The 18,137-nt window shown below is 39.3% G+C and overlaps 3 protein-coding genes across 4 annotated transcripts; 1 reads left to right on the top strand and 2 right to left on the bottom strand.

Moving 5' to 3' along the window:
* Nucleotides 1-2,330: 2,330 nt before the first annotated feature.
* Nucleotides 2,331-10,293, top strand: LOC145905420 (uncharacterized). The gene is made up of 10 exons (XM_082992610.1): nucleotides 2,331-2,474; nucleotides 2,553-2,649; nucleotides 3,335-4,199; nucleotides 5,480-5,642; nucleotides 5,935-6,021; nucleotides 6,487-6,641; nucleotides 7,394-7,593; nucleotides 7,998-8,120; nucleotides 9,059-9,300; nucleotides 9,567-10,293. The coding sequence occupies exons 1-10, from the start codon at nucleotides 2,436-2,438 to the stop codon at nucleotides 9,609-9,611; spliced, it is 2,016 nt and encodes a 671-aa protein (XP_082848736.1). The 5' UTR covers nucleotides 2,331-2,435; the 3' UTR covers nucleotides 9,612-10,293.
* LOC145905421 (uncharacterized) lies at nucleotides 10,051-15,016 on the bottom strand. 2 transcript variants are annotated; one of them, XM_082992612.1, is made up of 11 exons: nucleotides 14,784-15,016; nucleotides 14,439-14,521; nucleotides 14,069-14,168; nucleotides 13,806-13,950; nucleotides 13,243-13,405; nucleotides 12,823-12,909; nucleotides 12,388-12,527; nucleotides 11,616-12,124; nucleotides 11,308-11,439; nucleotides 10,873-11,099; nucleotides 10,051-10,491 (listed from the first exon to the last, which is right to left on the bottom strand). In XM_082992612.1, the coding sequence occupies exons 2-11, from the start codon at nucleotides 14,466-14,468 to the stop codon at nucleotides 10,432-10,434; spliced, it is 1,593 nt and encodes a 530-aa protein (XP_082848738.1). In that variant the 5' UTR covers nucleotides 14,469-14,521; nucleotides 14,784-15,016; the 3' UTR covers nucleotides 10,051-10,431. The 2 variants fall into 2 exon arrangements, with proteins under 2 accessions (XP_082848738.1, XP_082848737.1); XM_082992611.1 differs by having other exon boundaries at nucleotides 14,788-15,016.
* Nucleotides 15,017-16,312: 1,296 nt separating this feature from the next.
* Nucleotides 16,313-17,614, bottom strand: LOC145907253 (sulfotransferase 6B1-like). Its single transcript, XM_082994681.1, has 3 exons — nucleotides 17,417-17,614; nucleotides 16,988-17,144; nucleotides 16,313-16,422 (listed from the first exon to the last, which is right to left on the bottom strand). The coding sequence occupies exons 1-3, from the start codon at nucleotides 17,612-17,614 to the stop codon at nucleotides 16,313-16,315; spliced, it is 465 nt and encodes a 154-aa protein (XP_082850807.1).
* Between the last annotated feature and the right edge of the window lie 523 nt (nucleotides 17,615-18,137).

The raw sequence follows: 18,137 nt of genomic DNA, 5'->3' as shown, positions 1-18,137 counted from the left end.
TGTTTATAGATGTTTTTGCAATCGCTTTAAAACGCTTTGTAGTATTTCAATAAACGCCATGCTCGAATGTTTTTTGTTCCGCTGGTTGGCACTAGAAATACATTTTGTCAGTTTTGAGAAAAGCAAGAATCGGTTATCTTGCTTGAAGCTATGATGATGCTAGACATCATAATCGGGATTCATATGTGGAACAAAAGTAGTTCGAATCCTGGAGTGGTAAAAATGCTGTAATGATCACAATTTGTCACGGAAAAAGCAAACTGTAAATGAAACACAAACAACAGCCTTTATTAATAAATATCAAATGCATAAATATAATATTCCTTTATGATCATTAACAAGGGAATGTTTTTATATTTCGTTGACTTTCTTACATCAAAGTAGGAGGGTATACCGTGACAACATCGATAAGTTTAATTGACGTCACATTGCAAACATCTTATAACCTGCGCACACCTCTGTAGAGAAACACAGAGGTGGTTCGTCTTGTGCGATATTTGTTGAGAACAGGCAACGTGGCAATAAGTTACTTTGTTGACATAGTTCCCTTTCTGAAGAACCGGATCCGATCTTTGTTTGGTGTTAGCGCTCTTGTCACACTTAGCGCTGCTCAGACTTTCAGCCACTAAGTCTTGTATGTGGTTGTCACGTTCATGGTATAGGCATATGTGGAAGGTTTACCCGTTGCTGTAATTGGAAATTAAGGGTAATTGTAAACGCAGCGAAAATACTGAATACCAAGTGTTTTTAAGTAATATGTAATCCACTGCCGCATCAACTGTTCTGAACAAATAACAGCTGCTGACTATAGGTAATGTCGTCAGAGTTTTGTTGTGACCAGTCAGTCATGAAATGAACAAATCAAAAAGGGGCGTTACCCTATACCTTACCTTATTTGCAATAAAAGGATGCAGTGAAAAGGGACTATTTGCTCGACTGAACGTGAGTTGAACGCCTTAGTTTTTGGGAGTTTGACACCGAAATTCAATTTGATAATAACTAGTAAAACACAATATGTTAAGTTAATGCCAGAATGTCATTTATATTGAGGCTCTACTGGCCCTACAAGGCAAAGTCACACATCTATTGGGGTCACCAAGAATAAGGGCAAACATTGGAAAACAGCGGCAAATTGATTAACCTTTTTGCGAAATCAAGCCTGTGAAGGAATTTATTTTCGATGTGTTGACCCTTTAACCTCTTTAATTTTGGACCTACTCACTAAAATTATCCAGCTGGCAAGTTAAAATTGTCTTCAATACACATTCCGTTGTGTTGACTTAAAATTTAATAAAAGATATTAAAATAAAAATCACATCTCTAACCCCGCTAGGTAATAGTATAGTAACAAATTTGTCTGCTCAGTACTTACCACCGAAAGTCTGTCTGGCTTTAGTTTAAGCAGCGTGACGTAGGTGAACTATGAATGTGACAAGTCCGACGTCACTGGCTCCAATAAAACCACATGAGTTGGTCGTTGAGGAGTCGAGATCGTAATTACCTCGCAGAAAGCACGGAAATTCCATTTTGAATAAATTGTCGAGTACTTTGTTGTGTAGGCAAGGGTGTATTATTTTTAGCATCAAAGATGATATCTGAAACTGTCGCCTTTTATATCGTATTAGTTTTTTCGTTGTGACTGTTTGTGATTGTGTGATAATTTCATTTAATGCCAGTAATGTATTCAATGAATCTATGTCTTCTCTGATATATGTGCAAAAAATCTTTTGAAAACGCTTCTGAAAAAAGCTTGCCATTGATTGTAAAATATATGATTGTTTGGTTTTACGTAATAAAGCACAATAAAGAGTAATGGTTACACAACAAATTACACTTGTGCTGTATAATTGCATTGTGACTTCAGCGTGATGACAATCATCTCAAAGAGTGTCACGTTACAGCAGCAGCCAAGCACTGTTTGTCTGTGAACTGTGTTTACAAGAGGCGTTACTGAAGATTTTTCTAAATGACGTGAAAAAGGTTGGCCTCGCTTCGCTTGGTTAGCTTTGCTTGCCCGTTGTTTTCCAGCCTTCGACCGCTGCGCTGCCATTTCGATGGAGCATTTCGAGTGTGTGTTCTGTAGGCTTGTGTTAAGATAACAGCACGTGGCAACAGGCAACTCCCGTTACGAACAGTGTGTTATTGTCGTCGCCTTTGTCCTGGTTATACAGTATGTTACATTTTTAGAATGATAGAAAAGCCGTCTTGATGTTTTGGGTACGCTAATGTTGCTGAATTTGACAAAGAGTTATCTGTTATTTGCATTAAAATTGTGCAGGTGTATGATGGTGTACACGCGTTATTGTGTTTCAGATTACTAAGCACAATCAAAATATCTTAATATGTTTTAGAAGATACTATAGACTAGGGCGGCGTTGATATAAGAAACATTAGTGCTGTGATTCGCATTGGTGGATTTACTTCTACAAGAAGACATGGGTTGTCTATACAGAACTGTGTGCATCTTTGTTTATGTAAGTATGAACTTTGGCAACAGGTTACTTTCAAAACACAGTAAATAGCCTGCAAACCGTTACCAATTGTTTTTTCAGGTAGCAGCGACGTTGATTGCCTTAGCTGCAACAGAGTGCGATTTCGACATTACAACTTTAATCACAAACTGCAGTAATGAAATGTCTATTCCAACAGGTATGTGTGCCTATTTCCACGTCAGCGCACGGCGAACCAAATGTACCATAATTACTAGATTGCCGCTGTACGATAGAACTTGCCTTGCGACTTGTTTCAATGTATACTAACACGGCTGTGTCTTTCCACGCAGAGTAATTTGCGCCTCTGGATATTTTTGCTTTTCACTGTGTGTTTTACTTGTCGAGTTGTTGGAAACGAACAATACCTTTCGCCTGCCTTAAACGCCATGACAGCGTGGCACTATTATAGGGATATGAAGATTTGTTCTTAGTACAATGCGATTATAGCACCATAGCATGTCCAAACATAATGGTTGATCAATCGATCTATTTGCGCCGTGCGACAAAAAACGACGATAGCATATGAAAGGGCTTAACGACCGCACATGCCATATGGTCAGGGGACACCAATGGGTAATGTCCACAGGCATTTTAAAGAATTTTACATGCATTTATAACCTTTTTGCATTATTTATGATTTTTGCCACCTGTCCGTTAGCATACACATTAAAACCACATTGATCATACTATTAACGCTAGCTGCGTTTGGCACGTTTCTACCAAAATGTGCGTGGATTTGCAGCAAAACACATTTATGTCAAATCTGCCGCGATGTTTATGTTTTTTCAACCATCGATAAACCATCGCAGGTTAACTTTTAAAATTCAAAAACTTTTTTGCAGATATCGACGGAAACACAACAACTCTAAACATAAGCGGCAACAGCATAACAAGCATTGATGGAACTTTGTTTGTTAATCTTACCAAACTGAATGTGTTGGATTTAAGCCACAACCAAATTACAGCAGTCGACAACACAACTTTTCAATCGCTTTCCACGTTAACCACTTTGGACTTGAGTTATAACAACCTTACTACAGTCGACAACGCCGTTTTCCAAGCCCTTACAATACTAACCACCTTGGATTTGAGTTATAACCAGCTTGCAACAGTCGACAACACCGCTTTTCAGGCCCTTACCGTGCTGACTAATTTGGATTTGAGTTATAACCAGCTCACTACAGTCGACAACACAGTATTTCAGAACCTTACCTCGCTAACCTCCTTGGATTTGAGTTATAACCAGCTTACAACAGTCGACAACACCGCTTTTCAGGCCCTTACCGTGCTGACTAATTTGGATTTGAGTTATAACCAGCTCACTACAGTCGACAACACAGTATTTCAGAACCTTACCTCGCTAACCTCCTTGGATTTGAGTTATAACCAGCTTACAACAGTCGACAACACCGCTTTTCAGGCCCTTACCGTGCTAACTAATTTGGATTTGAGCAATAACAACATCACTACAGTTAACAACACAGACTTTCAGGCCCTTACCTCGCTAACTACCTTGGATTTGAGTTATAACCAGCTCACTGCAGTCGACAACACCGCTTTTCAGACCCTCACCTCGCTAACCACCTTGGATTTCAGCAATAACATGTTGGCCACGGTGGGAAACGAAATGTTCAAGAAACTGACGAAATTAAATGCACTCTACTTGGATTTCAACCGCATTTCCACAATTGAAGCCAATGCTTTTACGTAAGTACAACGTGGTGTATATATAGAACCCAAACCACCTCTGCAAACAGTTTACCTATCAAAAACAGGTTATACTAATATAAATATACATTGCATTTGATTGGACCGAAAATCTTGTAGTAGGTTTTCAAAATTTTTATCACTGTAGAGGTGGTTGTTCCTGTTTAGGCACTTGGGCCGTGTTAAAAAACTTTACGTTGCACATTCCTTTCGACAAGCTATACTCTGTCGGTTAACTGGATTATAAAGCGTGTGTGACTTTATCTACACACCAGGGGGTTTCCATGGGTCGCGACCACCCAATCGTTGGTGAGAATGTTGCCCCGGCAACAGACGTACGAACAATATCGGGCCTTTTCTTGGCATTGAAATAAATGTTGTTTAATGCACGACTAATAACTGCTGTTATAAAGGTTGTGTGTTTGGATCTGCTTTATTCGCTTGCGGAACCAAATTTTTAATCCGTTAAAGTTGAAAAAGGAAACTACAGGTGGCCCTGGTTAGGTGAACGAATTTCATTGACGAGGGGATGCTTTTGGTCCCAAACGTTGTTTTTTCTTAAGTAATGTTATAAGGAAAACGGCAATTGCAGTGGTACCCTATAACATTTTAAATAACAATGTGGGAGGTAAACCTGAACCCGCTTTACCAATGTCCCGCGACATTAAACTAAAAAAATGAAGAGAATGTGAAACTGGCCTTTATAATCAAATGCATTCGCAACCCGTCAAAGTAGAGACTGCATAGCGAAGACTGGTTACTATCGGTATGTGTTCGCCACCCAACCAGAAAGAATGACAAAGAAGACCGTTGTTGACCCGACGGGTGTTTTCCAAAAAACTGAAAATACCCCAACGTCGCCACGTCTGTGGTTCCTTTGTCTTCCAGGCGAGCGTTGCGAATACGATGTCATCCATGGAATAGGAGCCGCCTTGCGCATTTTATCAACGGATTAGCAAATTATGTTTGTTAGTTTCGTAAATATTGGTTCAGGGGAGTTAAAAACCGCTTAACTTTTTCGGAGCGCACAAAAATTTCTCAGTGATTTCGTTGTGTTAAAATTGCCAACCGTCTTAATCCTGGTTTTAAACAGATTTAATTGCGAGATTTGCTTCTTACCATTTCGCAAAAAGTGCGTCATTGAAAGATTTACATTGGAAATACACTATAAATACTATCGATTTGAAAACCTGCACAAGCGTTCGAAAATTCCGAGTCTCGTTGTGGTTGAAACGTGCCATTAAAATGCCACGCCATAACCACAGCTGTTCGCTTTCCAGAGGCCTGGTTGAACTTCGTGAATTGCATTTGAACGAAAACAATCTTCAAAGCCTGACTGGGTATCTCGTTGTCGACTTGGGAAAACTTCAATATTTCCATGGTAGTAAAAACCAAATTACAGCCATTGGCGCTGACGATCTGAAGAACCTTGTCGCATTGCAAGTAAGACAGCTTACCGTGGTTTAACATATCTTATAGTTTAGGTTTTTCGAATGGTCAGGCAAAAAACTTGACAGACGCAATAAACCGTTACAAAGCAAACTTTTTCGACCAAGAAATCGTATAGTGTGTTTGTTTTTCTAATTGAATGTATGTTTATCTTTTTTATTGCATTAAATGTAGCTGGCATGGCATTTTTGGGGGATGTGCTGTTTCAGGAATGTCGCCGCCACAAATAAGTCTGCAAATTCTTTTGTGCCGTGCATTGGTCGTCATAATCGTTTTTCTTTTCCAGACCTTGGACCTTTCTTTTAATCAAATTTCAACAGTCGACGAAAAGGCATTTTCTGCATTGACCGATTTGACAACTCTATCACTTCAGGTGACCTAGCCCTAATATACTGATTTTTACGTATTCACTTAATTTGGACTATGCTATCATTGTAAATAATATGTAGAAGCTTGCTACGGATAAGCATTTTTCACATAAAATAAGTGTTATTGCCTCAGCACAGCATAGTAGCCGACGGGAAACAACTGGTACGCTGCAAGTTTGCTAAAATGTAGAAAGCATCTCACAAAAATTGCTAGGGTGCTTAAAAGGATAGCAAATTATTTCAATTAAAACTTAGCGCATTTGGTACATTCAGAAATCACAGACATTCAGAAATCACAGACCTGAGTTAATATATTTCAATGTAAAATGCAGGCATTTCCTATATGTGAAATGCAGGCAGGACTGGCCCAGGGTCCACGGCCCATTTGGTCTCATCCTGACCTTGCCAATAAGTTAAAACAGTTCCAAACCTTCCCAAAAAAACAGTAACCTTACTTTATGTTTTTCCAGGACAATAGTTTAACGACCATCAGCGAAACGTGGTTCACTGACAACACGAATATCACTACTCTAAATCTGGATGGAAACAACTGGAACTGTACTTGTGACCTCGTTGACTTCGTGAAGGCTTCAATAGGAAACGTCGATGACTTTGTTTGTAGCAGGTAACAAAACTCCTATCGCCTTGCTAGCGGATATGATAAGTTTGTTTATTTTTGAGCTGCAGACAGTGGTTTCGGCCCATAAGGTCTCTTTAGTGCAGCTACAGACTGTAGTGTTGAGCTGGCTTTTAAACTAACACGGGCCGAATTTTCACTTGTGGTACTTTTCCGTGTAAGCAAAGTTTACTGGCTTTGAAGCCAAGGCATTTTAGTTTAGCTGTGGAAAATAACAGACACAGAATTTTCTGCTTTGTGGTATTTTTCAGTAGAACATTCTGTGCCTGTCAGTTAAAAAGCTAGTCTAACACTGCAGACACCATATAGGTCAAAACCGTGTGGATTACTGTCTCCAGCTCATAGACCAACTAATGACTGTTTGCCTTTAATAGGTATTTTTTGATAGTGTTGCTTTAAAAAATGTACTCAAGTTGATACCTATTTGTCCTTGTCCTGTACTAAGCTGTCAGATAGTTTTGTTTACTTTACGTCGGCCAAAGACTGTGAATAAATATTTTCTCAGGTCGTTAAGAGTTTCACCCACTTAGTTGCTGTTATAGAGAGAATGTGAAAACAAAAAGACACACACAAATATTTTCTTGAAATATACTTGGAGTCAAAACTGATGATCTTGGTTGGTTAAAGCCTTGATATACTTGACATACTGAAAGTTTTTTGTAACGTTTGAAGTTCGTATGATAGGTATTTTTTAATTTTTGTTAAAGAAGCAATATTTGTTTTAACGAATGTATTTGCAGTAATACGAGTGTGAAGCTCAGCAATATAACCGGGGATTTGAACTGCAAAACTCCGACGGATTCCCCAGCAACAGGAAAACCAACAACAACAACAAAACCACCACCAATAACAACAACAACAAAACCGCCAGAGACTGCAGGACCACCACCAAAAAAATTAGAGACAAAGCCAGCCAACGACACGAAGACATTTCTAGAGGGTAAAGCTCAAACATACGCATGCTTAATGCATTTGATCATGTTCTTGTTTTGCATTGGAATACTCAATCTAGGAGTTACCTCCCGCCTCAGTAATTTTTTTATAAAACTTTCGAACGTGCTGGCATTGCAGTCGTAATAGGCGGGAAGCAGCGTAGTAGTGTTTGAAACGTTTTTTTGCCACAATGCTCATTATCAAGTTATTAGCTTCGGCGTTCCTTTTTAAAGAAACATAATAAAAGAACAGCCTTTTTTTCTCAATCGCGGAAAACTCGAAAACTCCTAACCGCATCGGTACAAACCTAAGGCAAATCCAAGAGGTTTAAATCGTTTGGACGATATCGAGATTACCGGGATAACTGATAACGATATCGAGCTAAATTACAAGCATTTCTCTTTTTTCTAGGTGTTTCTATCACGGTGCTGTGTGGTTTGCCTCCAAAAACCGTTTCGACCACTTGGTTTTACAATTTCACGGAAGTACTTTCAGACCATTACGTCAAAAACAACACACAGATAACCATTACAAGTAAGTCCATGTATCGAGTTACAAGGATCGATGTCTTGACCTTGGTTCTACATGTGTTATGAAGGAAAATGTCCGTACTTGGTTCTCTGACACATGTGTGTGTATGCGTTGATAACACATGGGCATAACATCAAAACATTTAAATTTATTACAATCTATCTGCTCTGGTACCAATATCTTAACCTAGTAACTATTGGCAAAACTCTCTTAGGTGTTCTGGTTCACAGCCCGGACGTTAGAAACAGCATTGCGCATAAGTTTGCCCCAAAACACGTCGCAGTCATGAATGTATTGTAATGCATTTGTATTGTGGGTAGGACGGGCAGTTCGAATTTTTCATATTAGACGTTCGGTTTCGTTTTGCTAGGTTTTGCATTGACCATGGCAGGGTCTGGTGGCCTAGCGCCACCTAGCGTCAAATCATAATATCACAACCCATTGCCTCGCAGTATGACTGGCTGCGATCCTGCAGCTGGCCTGTTTCTCAGTTAGGTACCCTGTTTAGTTTTATCAGTTCCCATGCTTTTACGTCCAATATGCCGGGTTGTGTAATTATTGAGCAGCAGATCACATCGCTTTGCACGCATAGTTGCTACGCACATGAACAATAAACGTGTTGCATGAAGGGCGCCAACAAAACCATAAGGTTTATCGAATCAGGCGCCCATGTGTAGGTGACTTCCTCACCGAAAATCACCGTCTACTGTTGGATCGCAGCGGGCGTCGCTCGCATATAGGACGTTAGGAAGTACAACATAATTACGGAAAATAAGTAGTACAAAAAAGTAATAGAAATTAAAGTTGATCGGTGAACCAGTTTACCCTGACAGACTGTCGATCGGTATTCAAAGCTGAAAATCAAACAGACAGCTCTATAGGTGCTCAATAATTACATCGTACCAAAAACCATATATTACATATGTTCACTGTTTCCACAGATGTGACTTCGAACGACAGCGGAATGTATTGCTGCAGTGACGCCGAGCCAAACGCATATTGCGAATTTGTGACTGTCAAGGCTGCGCAACCACCGCCATCCCAGCCGACCACAAACAACGCAGCCGTAATAGCGATTGTTGTCATTTTCGTCGCATGCATTGTGTTGTTTGCCGGTTGCTATGGCTACAGGAGGTACAAACGCAACCAGAGTGGGGAGACTTATGGCTTACTCAACGACGAGGTATGTATTTGCATGTTAACGGAGCTGTCTCTTGGCGTATGTTTTTATGAATGGGGAAACAATTTGCTCTAACGAATAAAAATTTCCTACTTAAACCTGTCACCAAGAAGTTGTGTGTCACAAAAAATATCACATTCTCTTCGATGTCGAATTGTTAGCTTAATAAACTGGACGCTATAAAAACTTCAACACATTGCAGGACCGACTTATGCTTTTAGTCACAAGGATCAGGCATGTGTTCAGTAAATGGTTGTTTTTTTTGACAGAGTTCATCTCGACCAAGCCACGCACGCTCCAACGATTACCTTTGATGATGAACTCTTTCTACGCCCAGCACTGCAATTGAGCAACAGCGACGAACTGCATTAGTCAATAATTTAATAAGAGCATTGATATGAAAGACAGTACTGGCCTGCAATCTACAGGCCCTACTTCTTTCCACAGGCACTGTAATTTCCCTTGAAAGTTGTGTGCTGGCTTTAGAAAGACAAATGTCGTTGGGTGCATTGACGCAATATTTTCTCAATCCCTTTGTACAGAGCTTCGCGCGTGTGATACCGTTTAGCGTTGCATTGTGTACAGCTAACGTTTCCTGTCTTTTTGTCGCCTTAGTTTGCAAACAATTGTGTCTTAAAACGTGATTTGACTTTTTCACGGTGTCCACATTTTCCCACTGTACCCACCAAGTCCAAAAACTCCAAATTAGTAAAATCTTCACGAACGAAGATATTGAATTATGTCAAATCTATGAAAGCTGGTGCCTGTTTATAATGTGTAAGACGCTTATACACAATGAACACATTCAAAACACACATACTCAAGCAGCGAATCTACACTTACGAAAACCATTTGCTTGCAAGCTGTATAAAATGCTGTAGACACCCTTAAATTGTCAAGTAATTATGTTTTGTGCTTATGCCCTTCTCCGTTCCAATGTAAATGTGTTCCGTTCACGCATATTTTGCACACAAAAAAATTTTCGCCGTTGCTGTTTGTCAACTTGTTTTCAGTAAGCTTGTATGGGCAGCAGGTTGCTTGTATATACATATGTAAGCAAGTCTTCAAAGTGGAAGACGATCTCATGCAATGAAATATGCGTTGGCTTGCATTGAATTTTGTCCTTATTCACTCCTACAAGTAATCGTCCCCTCTCCTTGCGGGATAATCGTCGGTCATTGATCGAAATACATTCTAGAAAACCAGAAAAGGGACAGTTTATCGATTGGTACAGGGTATTAGGGTAGCCATGGCCCCTTCCAAGTATTCAAGTCAAAGACTTCAGCTTAATTTTTTATTAAATATTTGCCATTAAGCCCACCTACTGTCGTCCTTTTCGGTGGGATGTAGAAACAAAAAAAATTACTTACGCCTAAACCTATATGTAGTATTTAACTCCACTCAAATTTTGGGCTGTCTACGCTGGTAGTATGGGGTACATTGCATTTTAAATAAAAATACAGTCGCAAAAACAAGTTACTGTGCGGGAAAAATTGGCCGAATGTGCAATTTGCAGACCAACAAAACCGCACAAAGATCTGTTATAACATAAAAAATATTGAGTCAATGACAAACCTGATTTTCCAATAAACCGTACCGCTCCGGACTAAAGCATCTATATCTTTTGTACAGCATGAAACCCACCACCGCAATAACAAACACTATGAGTATCGCTATAGCGACAAAAACGGCTGGGGAAGTCGCCTTTCCGTTTTTTTGTTTCTTCAGGCTTGCGACGGTACAAGAAAATTTCGTATCGCCTTTAAAGCAGCAATAGGTCCCAGTTGAAGATCTGCTGAAGTCTAAAAGAATATAAATTAGACTAGTTAGTATTAAGCATCGGCTGGTTGGGCCGAAGCTTAACAAGTGAACGGATGTTCCAAAATATTTTGTGGTGTTTATTACAATGGTGCTGTGTGGCTGCACCATTTTTTTTACATGAAAATCACTAAAAAATTTTTATGTATAACGCTATAGAATATTGGAAGATTTTAATCTGTAATGTGGTACTTTTCACTTGTAGACTGCTTTCCTTTAAAGCATAATTGCTTTTCTTGCCAAACTTCAAACTTGTGTCGTTTAATTTCCAGGAAAGCTTCTCTTTCGTATCTGAAGTCTTGCAAGCGATCGTAACTCCCTTTCCTGCGATAAGTTTTGAATTTTAAAATACCATATAGGCTACTTATAACAAAAAATGGAAGTGTGTCCATGTTCTGCACCATTACATATATTGAAAAACATATGCACTGAATTAAACATTGAAATATGGCCTCATTACGTAAAAGAGCATTGCTCCTATACAGAGTTTGTCTATTTACCTATGGCAGCATTTACTGTCGCAGGAGAAATCGAGCCTGCAGAAACTGTCGTTTTTACCGTAGAGGAAGTTGACTTAGCGACTGATGAACTTGGTGGCAAAGAACTGGCCTTGCTTTCCGTGGTTGTCTTTTTTCCTGTTTCAGCTGGTGTTTGTGTTAATGATGGAGCTAGAGTGATTCGTTTATTGTGGCTTGTCTCCGTTTTTTGATTGATTTTCGTTTTGGGGGGCTTGGCTGCTTCTGCTGTTGTTGTTGGTGGTGTTGGGGTTGGGGTTGGCGTTGGTGCTGGTGCTGGTGCTGTTGGTGGTGGTGGTGATTTTGTTGTTGGTGCTTTTGTTATTGTTGGTGGTTCTGCTGCTGATGCTGCTGCTGTTGTTGTTACCACTAGTACTTTTGCGCGTGTTGTAGTAGCTACTTTCATAGGCTTTGGTGACCCCGAATTGCCAGATCCTTCAGACTCGCACGTATGTAAAAGGCTTGACAGATGTGAGGTGTTTTTGCCGGAATCACTGCAAACGGAAGATAATAACAGGGATATAGCAAACAGTTTGTAGTATATCACGAAAAAGAGCCATTAATGTTTAAGTGAGCTGCCGACAGAACCACTTCGACTTGGTAACGGTCTTGCCGGTAAAATAGCCAGACAAAGACTTCCACACACTATTTAGCTAACAACGCAATTTACTTAAATTAAAAAAACACCCTTTTTTCGAAATAACAGGTATTGTTGCCTATATTTCGCGTAACGCATGCCAAACATACACCCGCTTACCATGTCACGTTGAAAGCAAACTTTTCGCCGACGGCATCAAGCAACTTGCAGCTGCACTTCAACATGTTGTCGGCAAGCGACAAAACATTTAATGCTTTGCTGGCGAAAATCTGACTGCTCACAAAATGTAGACGATTGCCCTAAAAATGCATTGCTAGAAAATGACGCAAACACGTGGTTACACTATGTAAGCTAGTGACTATAGCATATTTTTTACTTGGGCCATAGTTTACATTGTTTCATATTTTTGTGTACGATATCACACTTTATTTTAACATGATTGATAACAAACAAACTAAGGAAGTGTAGGTTTAAAAAGTATGATGTAATTATGTGATATTTTCAAAAATACGTTCTAATATCAGCGAATGATGAAAGTAAGAGATATGGTCGGAAATCGTTAATTTAGAACTTATTTGGGAAAAAACAACTTACCTGCAAATACAGCGTCTGAAGTTTCGTGAGGGAATCGAAAGCGTTTTTGTCTATGGTCGACAATTGGTTGTTCGACAGATCCAAGTGCTGCGCAAAAGATACCGTACATAATAATGTTCTGCATGCATTTTTAAGCAGTAGGAGATATGTCGCATTTGGTCTGTTTTAATCTTTTGTGTGTCAGATTGGTTTTCAGTCACATTGTAATACAATATGCTACGATGCGACGACATCACCACCACAGGAGGGGCCTGACTATAAAACCTCTAAGTTTTTATCGGTTTATATGTTTTGTTGCCTATTCTATACCCTGTTCACTTATTTTGTAGTTGTTCACTCAAAAATGCAATGATTTCATTTCGTTAATTGTAATTTAATTCTTGAATTCACAATGTTAAATGTTCTAAACCTGTTGCACACCTCAAGTCCGACCAGGTTGTTAAACGTATTGTTTCCAATAGTGTGGATGGCGTTGTGTGACAGCTTCAGCTTGACAAGGTTCGAAAGATCTTTGATAAAGCAATCGGGAAGTGTCGACAAATCGTTGTCGTTTAGGCGCAGATGAATCAGTTTCGTCAATTTCCTGGAAATTTATTCGATTGAATTATAATATTTCTATTTATGCGTAATTTGCGCTGCATTTAAAACGAGCCCACAAATTGATCACGGCACATAACAAAGAGACCTTGAAGAAGAAAAAATGTGAACTTTTAGAATACTAGATGGAGATCCCAGCAGCTTTTAAGATAGAAATCTCTCAGTTTCGAAGCAATGAAAGTGTTAATGACCTCTTCTTCATATTAATAGACCCCACATTCCGGTTTGAGCCCCGTATGGTGCCCTACACCGGCTGCACCGCTCTGTTGGGACCTGACAGTATGTCAATCGCAATGTAAATATGCCATTTAAGAAACCAATGTTCGCTCTGACTATGATAATAAAGGCCTGCTACTTTTGTGTACTGTGGTCATATGTTCACTTACCTGAAAGCATTAATTTGTATGTCATGGATTTCATTAAAGCCAAGGTTAAGCGTCTGCAAGCTTGCTACCGCAACGAAAGAGTCGTTCACTATTACTGCCAGGCTGTTGTTTTGCAAGTCTAATGTGATGATTGTGGAATTAATGTCTGTAAAATATTGAAGTAGTAAATTCTTCACTTATAGATGATCGAAAAAGTCACAATTATGAGTTATTTTAAGCAAATTTTTCTCCTTTTTTATTTCGGATTTTTTACATCTTATCACCTTTAGGAACAGTAGTTAAATTTCCGTCCATGCAACTCATAGCGTGAGTTTCGATCGATAAAGAGCAGTGAGATCCTAAACACGCGGTGGTGCAAGAAACCTAAACGAAAACAAAATTTAAATAGTGGGAGATTGACTGACAATATCACAGACACGCATCAAGGTGTGATAAAAAAGACAAATCCAAGAGCAATTAGCAGCATTGGTCAAGGCGCTTGACCCCAGCCAAAGACATGGGTTCGATTTCTGGTAGGGTAAAAATTCCAAACAAGACAAACCGGAAATCACGAGAATAAACGGAATTTATTGCTTCAGGGTAAGTGACACAGACTTAAGTTCTATGAAATAGCCTACGGCTTTTGATTCTTACCAACAGAAGTAGTTCCGCAAGAAACTTCATTATCAATCTTGTGCTGCAAGTTTATGTAGTTTTAAAACTTGATTAATTTTCCGCTGAAAAATAACATATAAAATCGTGCTGCTTTCATTCTGTCAATATTCGAAATACAAATCTAACTTTCATCGTCGCATAACGTTTCAGCATGTGAAAACTTTTTACATTAACAAAATAAGTCAATTGCATAACGTTAAGGTCAATTGCTTACAACTACAACTATACAAGGTTAAATTAACTTTCATGCAACGTTTGTCGTCGTACGAACGTATTGTTGATGCTCAGTGCTATACAACGTAGTTTCAGCTATAAAAAACATACCTACATTCACAGTATATGTGGCGCTTCTCAACTCTGTTAACAGTCCAACAAATATAATAATCTCAAACACACGATATGAGTTAGTCACTTTAGTTCAATTCGGGCCATTATATTCTTTGTAGTTCAATTTAATTATTACTGCATTTCTTAATCAAGCTGGGCTAATGCACAAAACATCAAATGCTAGCTCTAAAAAGATCACCATGCACAGTATTTTTGCCATCCACGCAGCACTCACGTAATTTCTCGATTGATGCCCCTCGGGCGATTTTCGAAGTACATCGTATACGAGGAAGGAAGGTGAAAGATGCTGATAATCACGATTCGCTAAATGCTTTTGGGCGGTTCCTTAATGTACGACGCTTAGATCAAACTGACGACTCAAGCAATTTGCACTTCAATTTAGCAATAGATTCAATATTATGTTTGTGGAATGTAGAAGTTTGGCGGGCAAGATCGTTGTATGGTCACCAAAGCTGCACTGGTGAGACCTTGAAGGTCGAAACAGTGGACACGTATGCAGTTCACTTCAAATAAATTTGAACAACTTCCGAAAAGGCCAAGCATATTTTGTTTTGCCCAAACTTCAATTTCTATGGGTAATTTTGCCCGGAAAACACATTTCAGGTAGAAGATACGAAATTCCCCGCACGATGGTAATGTTAGATATTTGTCACAGGTTTCTCCTAACATAATTGTCGTTGGGCCTTTTATCTCATAGAGAAAGCGAAAGAGAGAGAGAGGGAGAGAGAGAGAGGGGGGAGAGCTTTGGAGAAAGGAATAAACTAATATTTGTGAAAGAAAGAAAGAATGCAATAACTCGAATGTTTGAATGTACGAGAAATTGTGGACAAGCAAGTAAATTACAAGGCATGTAATGATAGGGTTTACGAAACACTCTAGGGCTAATTATAGCACACTGTAGCCAAATATTAAGTCTGTCTGATGGTATTTGACTTTGGCTGGTATATGTTGCAGATGTCTTGTTAACGTTTTGATCGTTTACTGCAACATTTGGCCGGGATGTTTGCCAGCATCATAGAAGTAAATCCACATGCTCGAAAGGGTACTACAGGCCGCGGGTCGGGCGTATTGCAATTACACCATTAGAACTGTAGGTGGTCCCTTCAACGCGTAGAAACAAAACAAGAGACTTGGTCGGGTGATTGGCAGCATTGGTTAAGGGACGGCCCCAAAAATCAAGATGAAAATCTACTCGGGATTCGTGCCCAGGATATTCTGGGTTCAAATCCCGTTGTGGTAAAAAAAGACTTGTTGATATCACGGACTATCGCGTTAGTGAAGATTCGTCGGGTACGTTATTTGTTTCAATACATGAAACGAACATAACAGATATAAAAGGAATATTCTGATTTATTTCTATTGACCTGCTACAAAACCAAAGTGTTTTGCTTTTACATATGCTGTGCTGTCATCACTTCCGAAACTGCAGCAACCGCTTACGTCAATTGTTTGCTAACGGTTGTTTTTCTAAACTGAGCAAAATTAGACCACTTATGTAGGTTGATTTATTCGTAAATAAACTTAATGTCGGTATCGCCCAGGAACTCCTTAACCTTCTGATCAACCAGCTCCGATTGAGCGACCGTGAGGTGGTCTTTCCATTCACCGACTTGACCTAGACAGCATTTAGTTAATATATAACCTATTTAATTTATCACGTAATGCGACACTCCAAATGCACCTATGCATGCATGAAGATTTAAATATCACGCAACGTTTCGCAGTCTGAATGTTAAAAATACTGTTGAAGATGCTGCCCGTTGAACTTTGTGGCGGCTATATAGTCACCGTCATCCGTTGGGGACCCAAATTAGGTGCAAACATTTGTCTACATCCCACATGGTTCCACATTGCTCAATTGTATGATTTAAATATGGTTTCTGAAAAATTACTACTGATGGTGCCTGGTGTGTTTTATTTCTGCAATACAGAAACGTTCATATAATAAAATTATTGCCAAAAGAGCCATATTGCAACAACTGGTTTCTGATGCCCCAACAAAAATATATGAATGATGCCAATAGCCAATGCGAAATATATTTTTCGATTATTTCCAGTAAATAGTTGAATTTAATCCGAGGTATCTTACTACTGACAAATATAACATCCTTCTCAGTAAACAGTCTTGCACGTTTTACGTTATGAGATAAAAGCACGTGGTTTGAAATTTGGTGTTGTACCTTTCCTAAACAGTTTTATTGCGCCCTGAATGCCTCCGTCCTCCGCCTTTTCTTTCATTTTTTGGAAGGACGTTTTTTCGACCACGTTGCTGATCTCTGCGTCATCCAGTGTTTCACCAAGAAATTCAGCTATTTTTTTCACTTCCGCGTGAGAGTTCTGCGATCGAAAAAGTTTTGTAAAGCATGTTTTTCGTGACGATGTAGATAAAAGGATCTTTTATATCTTAACGACAGGGTTGTCAGACACACAGTTACGAGGCATTTTCGAGGGAATCTCCGAAACTGAATTATGCAGTTAATCCGGCAAGCAACACCTATTGATAAATCAGATTCATTGGGAAATTTGTGAACACAAAATGATTGAATATATAAGGTCCAGTTACAATGAATACAAGTATATCGGTCGTTCGACACAGGCGGTCTGCATACCTTCTTTAGTTGCTCGTATGCAACAAAAAGCACGTTTTCGTCATTTTTGTGTTTGTTCCAATCTTTCAAGCCTTGAAGGTAGTCGTCGATGACGCTCGTGGTATGTTTTGGTTTGCCCTCTGAAAAAATTTGATAGGGGACTTCAAAAAGAATCGCTTGAAAACCCAAAGCCCACGTTGAAGTTAGCTTTTGGTGCATGGTTTATACCTTTAAGGGTTTGTATAATCTATACATTTGAATTACATCCGGAAGGTTACAATATGAAAAAGCTTTATGTGATACTGCATCCATACACTGGAAATAAATACGTCCGCAAATACCATTAAGCCTTAAGAGGGAGCTATTAAGCAGGAAACAATTCAAAGTATTATATGCGCAAAAGAGCCATAATAATCACTGAGAACTGCATACAAGTGTACACACTGTTTCGACCTGTAAGGTCTCATCAGTGCAGCGGGTGACTGTCAGCTGCTGTTAGACTAGCAGGCATATAGATTTCCATTTTGTGAAACCTCGGCCAATTGCCGATATGTACCTATGTTGATTGGTACCTAGTTTGGTACTCAACATATAGACGATTGGCCGAAAGGTACCACAAAATGGAAATTTGTGTGCTTGCTAGTCTAACAGCAGCTGACAGTCACCCGCTGCACTGGTGAGACCTTACAGGTCGAAATCGTGTGTACACCTATTTGCAATTCAAAGTACTTATCGAATAACT

The sequence above is a fragment of the Ascidia mentula genome, chromosome 6 (genome assembly GCF_947561715.1).
Source record: "Ascidia mentula chromosome 6, kaAscMent1.1, whole genome shotgun sequence".
Lineage (NCBI taxonomy): Eukaryota > Metazoa > Chordata > Ascidiacea > Phlebobranchia > Ascidiidae > Ascidia > Ascidia mentula.
This window is presented reverse-complemented; position numbering and strand designations above follow the sequence as displayed.

What these genes read in the sequence shown, in the direction of transcription:
- LOC145907253 (XM_082994681.1), bottom strand. Translation starts at nt 17,614, where the DNA reads ATGCACCAAAAGCTAACTTCAACGTGGGCTTTGGGTTTTCAAGCGATT. An exon ending in CATACGAGCAACTAAAGAAG is followed by an intron (nt 17,145 to 17,416) that starts GTATGCAGACCG and finishes TTTCGATCGCAG; the next exon opens with AACTCTCACGCGGAAGTGAA. An exon ending in AATAAAACTGTTTAGGAAAG is followed by an intron (nt 16,423 to 16,987) that starts GTACAACACCAA and finishes AATGCTGTCTAG; the next exon opens with GTCAAGTCGGTGAATGGAAA.
- LOC145905420 (XM_082992610.1), top strand. Translation starts at nt 2,436, where the DNA reads ATGGGTTGTCTATACAGAACTGTGTGCATCTTTGTTTAT. An exon ending in CTGTGTGCATCTTTGTTTAT is followed by an intron (nt 2,475 to 2,552) that starts GTAAGTATGAAC and finishes TTGTTTTTTCAG; the next exon opens with GTAGCAGCGACGTTGATTGC. An exon ending in AGAACCTTGTCGCATTGCAA is followed by an intron (nt 5,643 to 5,934) that starts GTAAGACAGCTT and finishes TTTCTTTTCCAG; the next exon opens with ACCTTGGACCTTTCTTTTAA.
- LOC145905421 (XM_082992612.1), bottom strand. Translation starts at nt 14,468, where the DNA reads ATGAAGTTTCTTGCGGAACTACTTCTGTTG. An exon ending in ATACAAATTAATGCTTTCAG is followed by an intron (nt 13,406 to 13,805) that starts GTAAGTGAACAT and finishes ATAAATTTCCAG; the next exon opens with GAAATTGACGAAACTGATTC. An exon ending in AAGCAGTCTACAAGTGAAAA is followed by an intron (nt 11,100 to 11,307) that starts GTACCACATTAC and finishes ATATTCTTTTAG; the next exon opens with ACTTCAGCAGATCTTCAACT.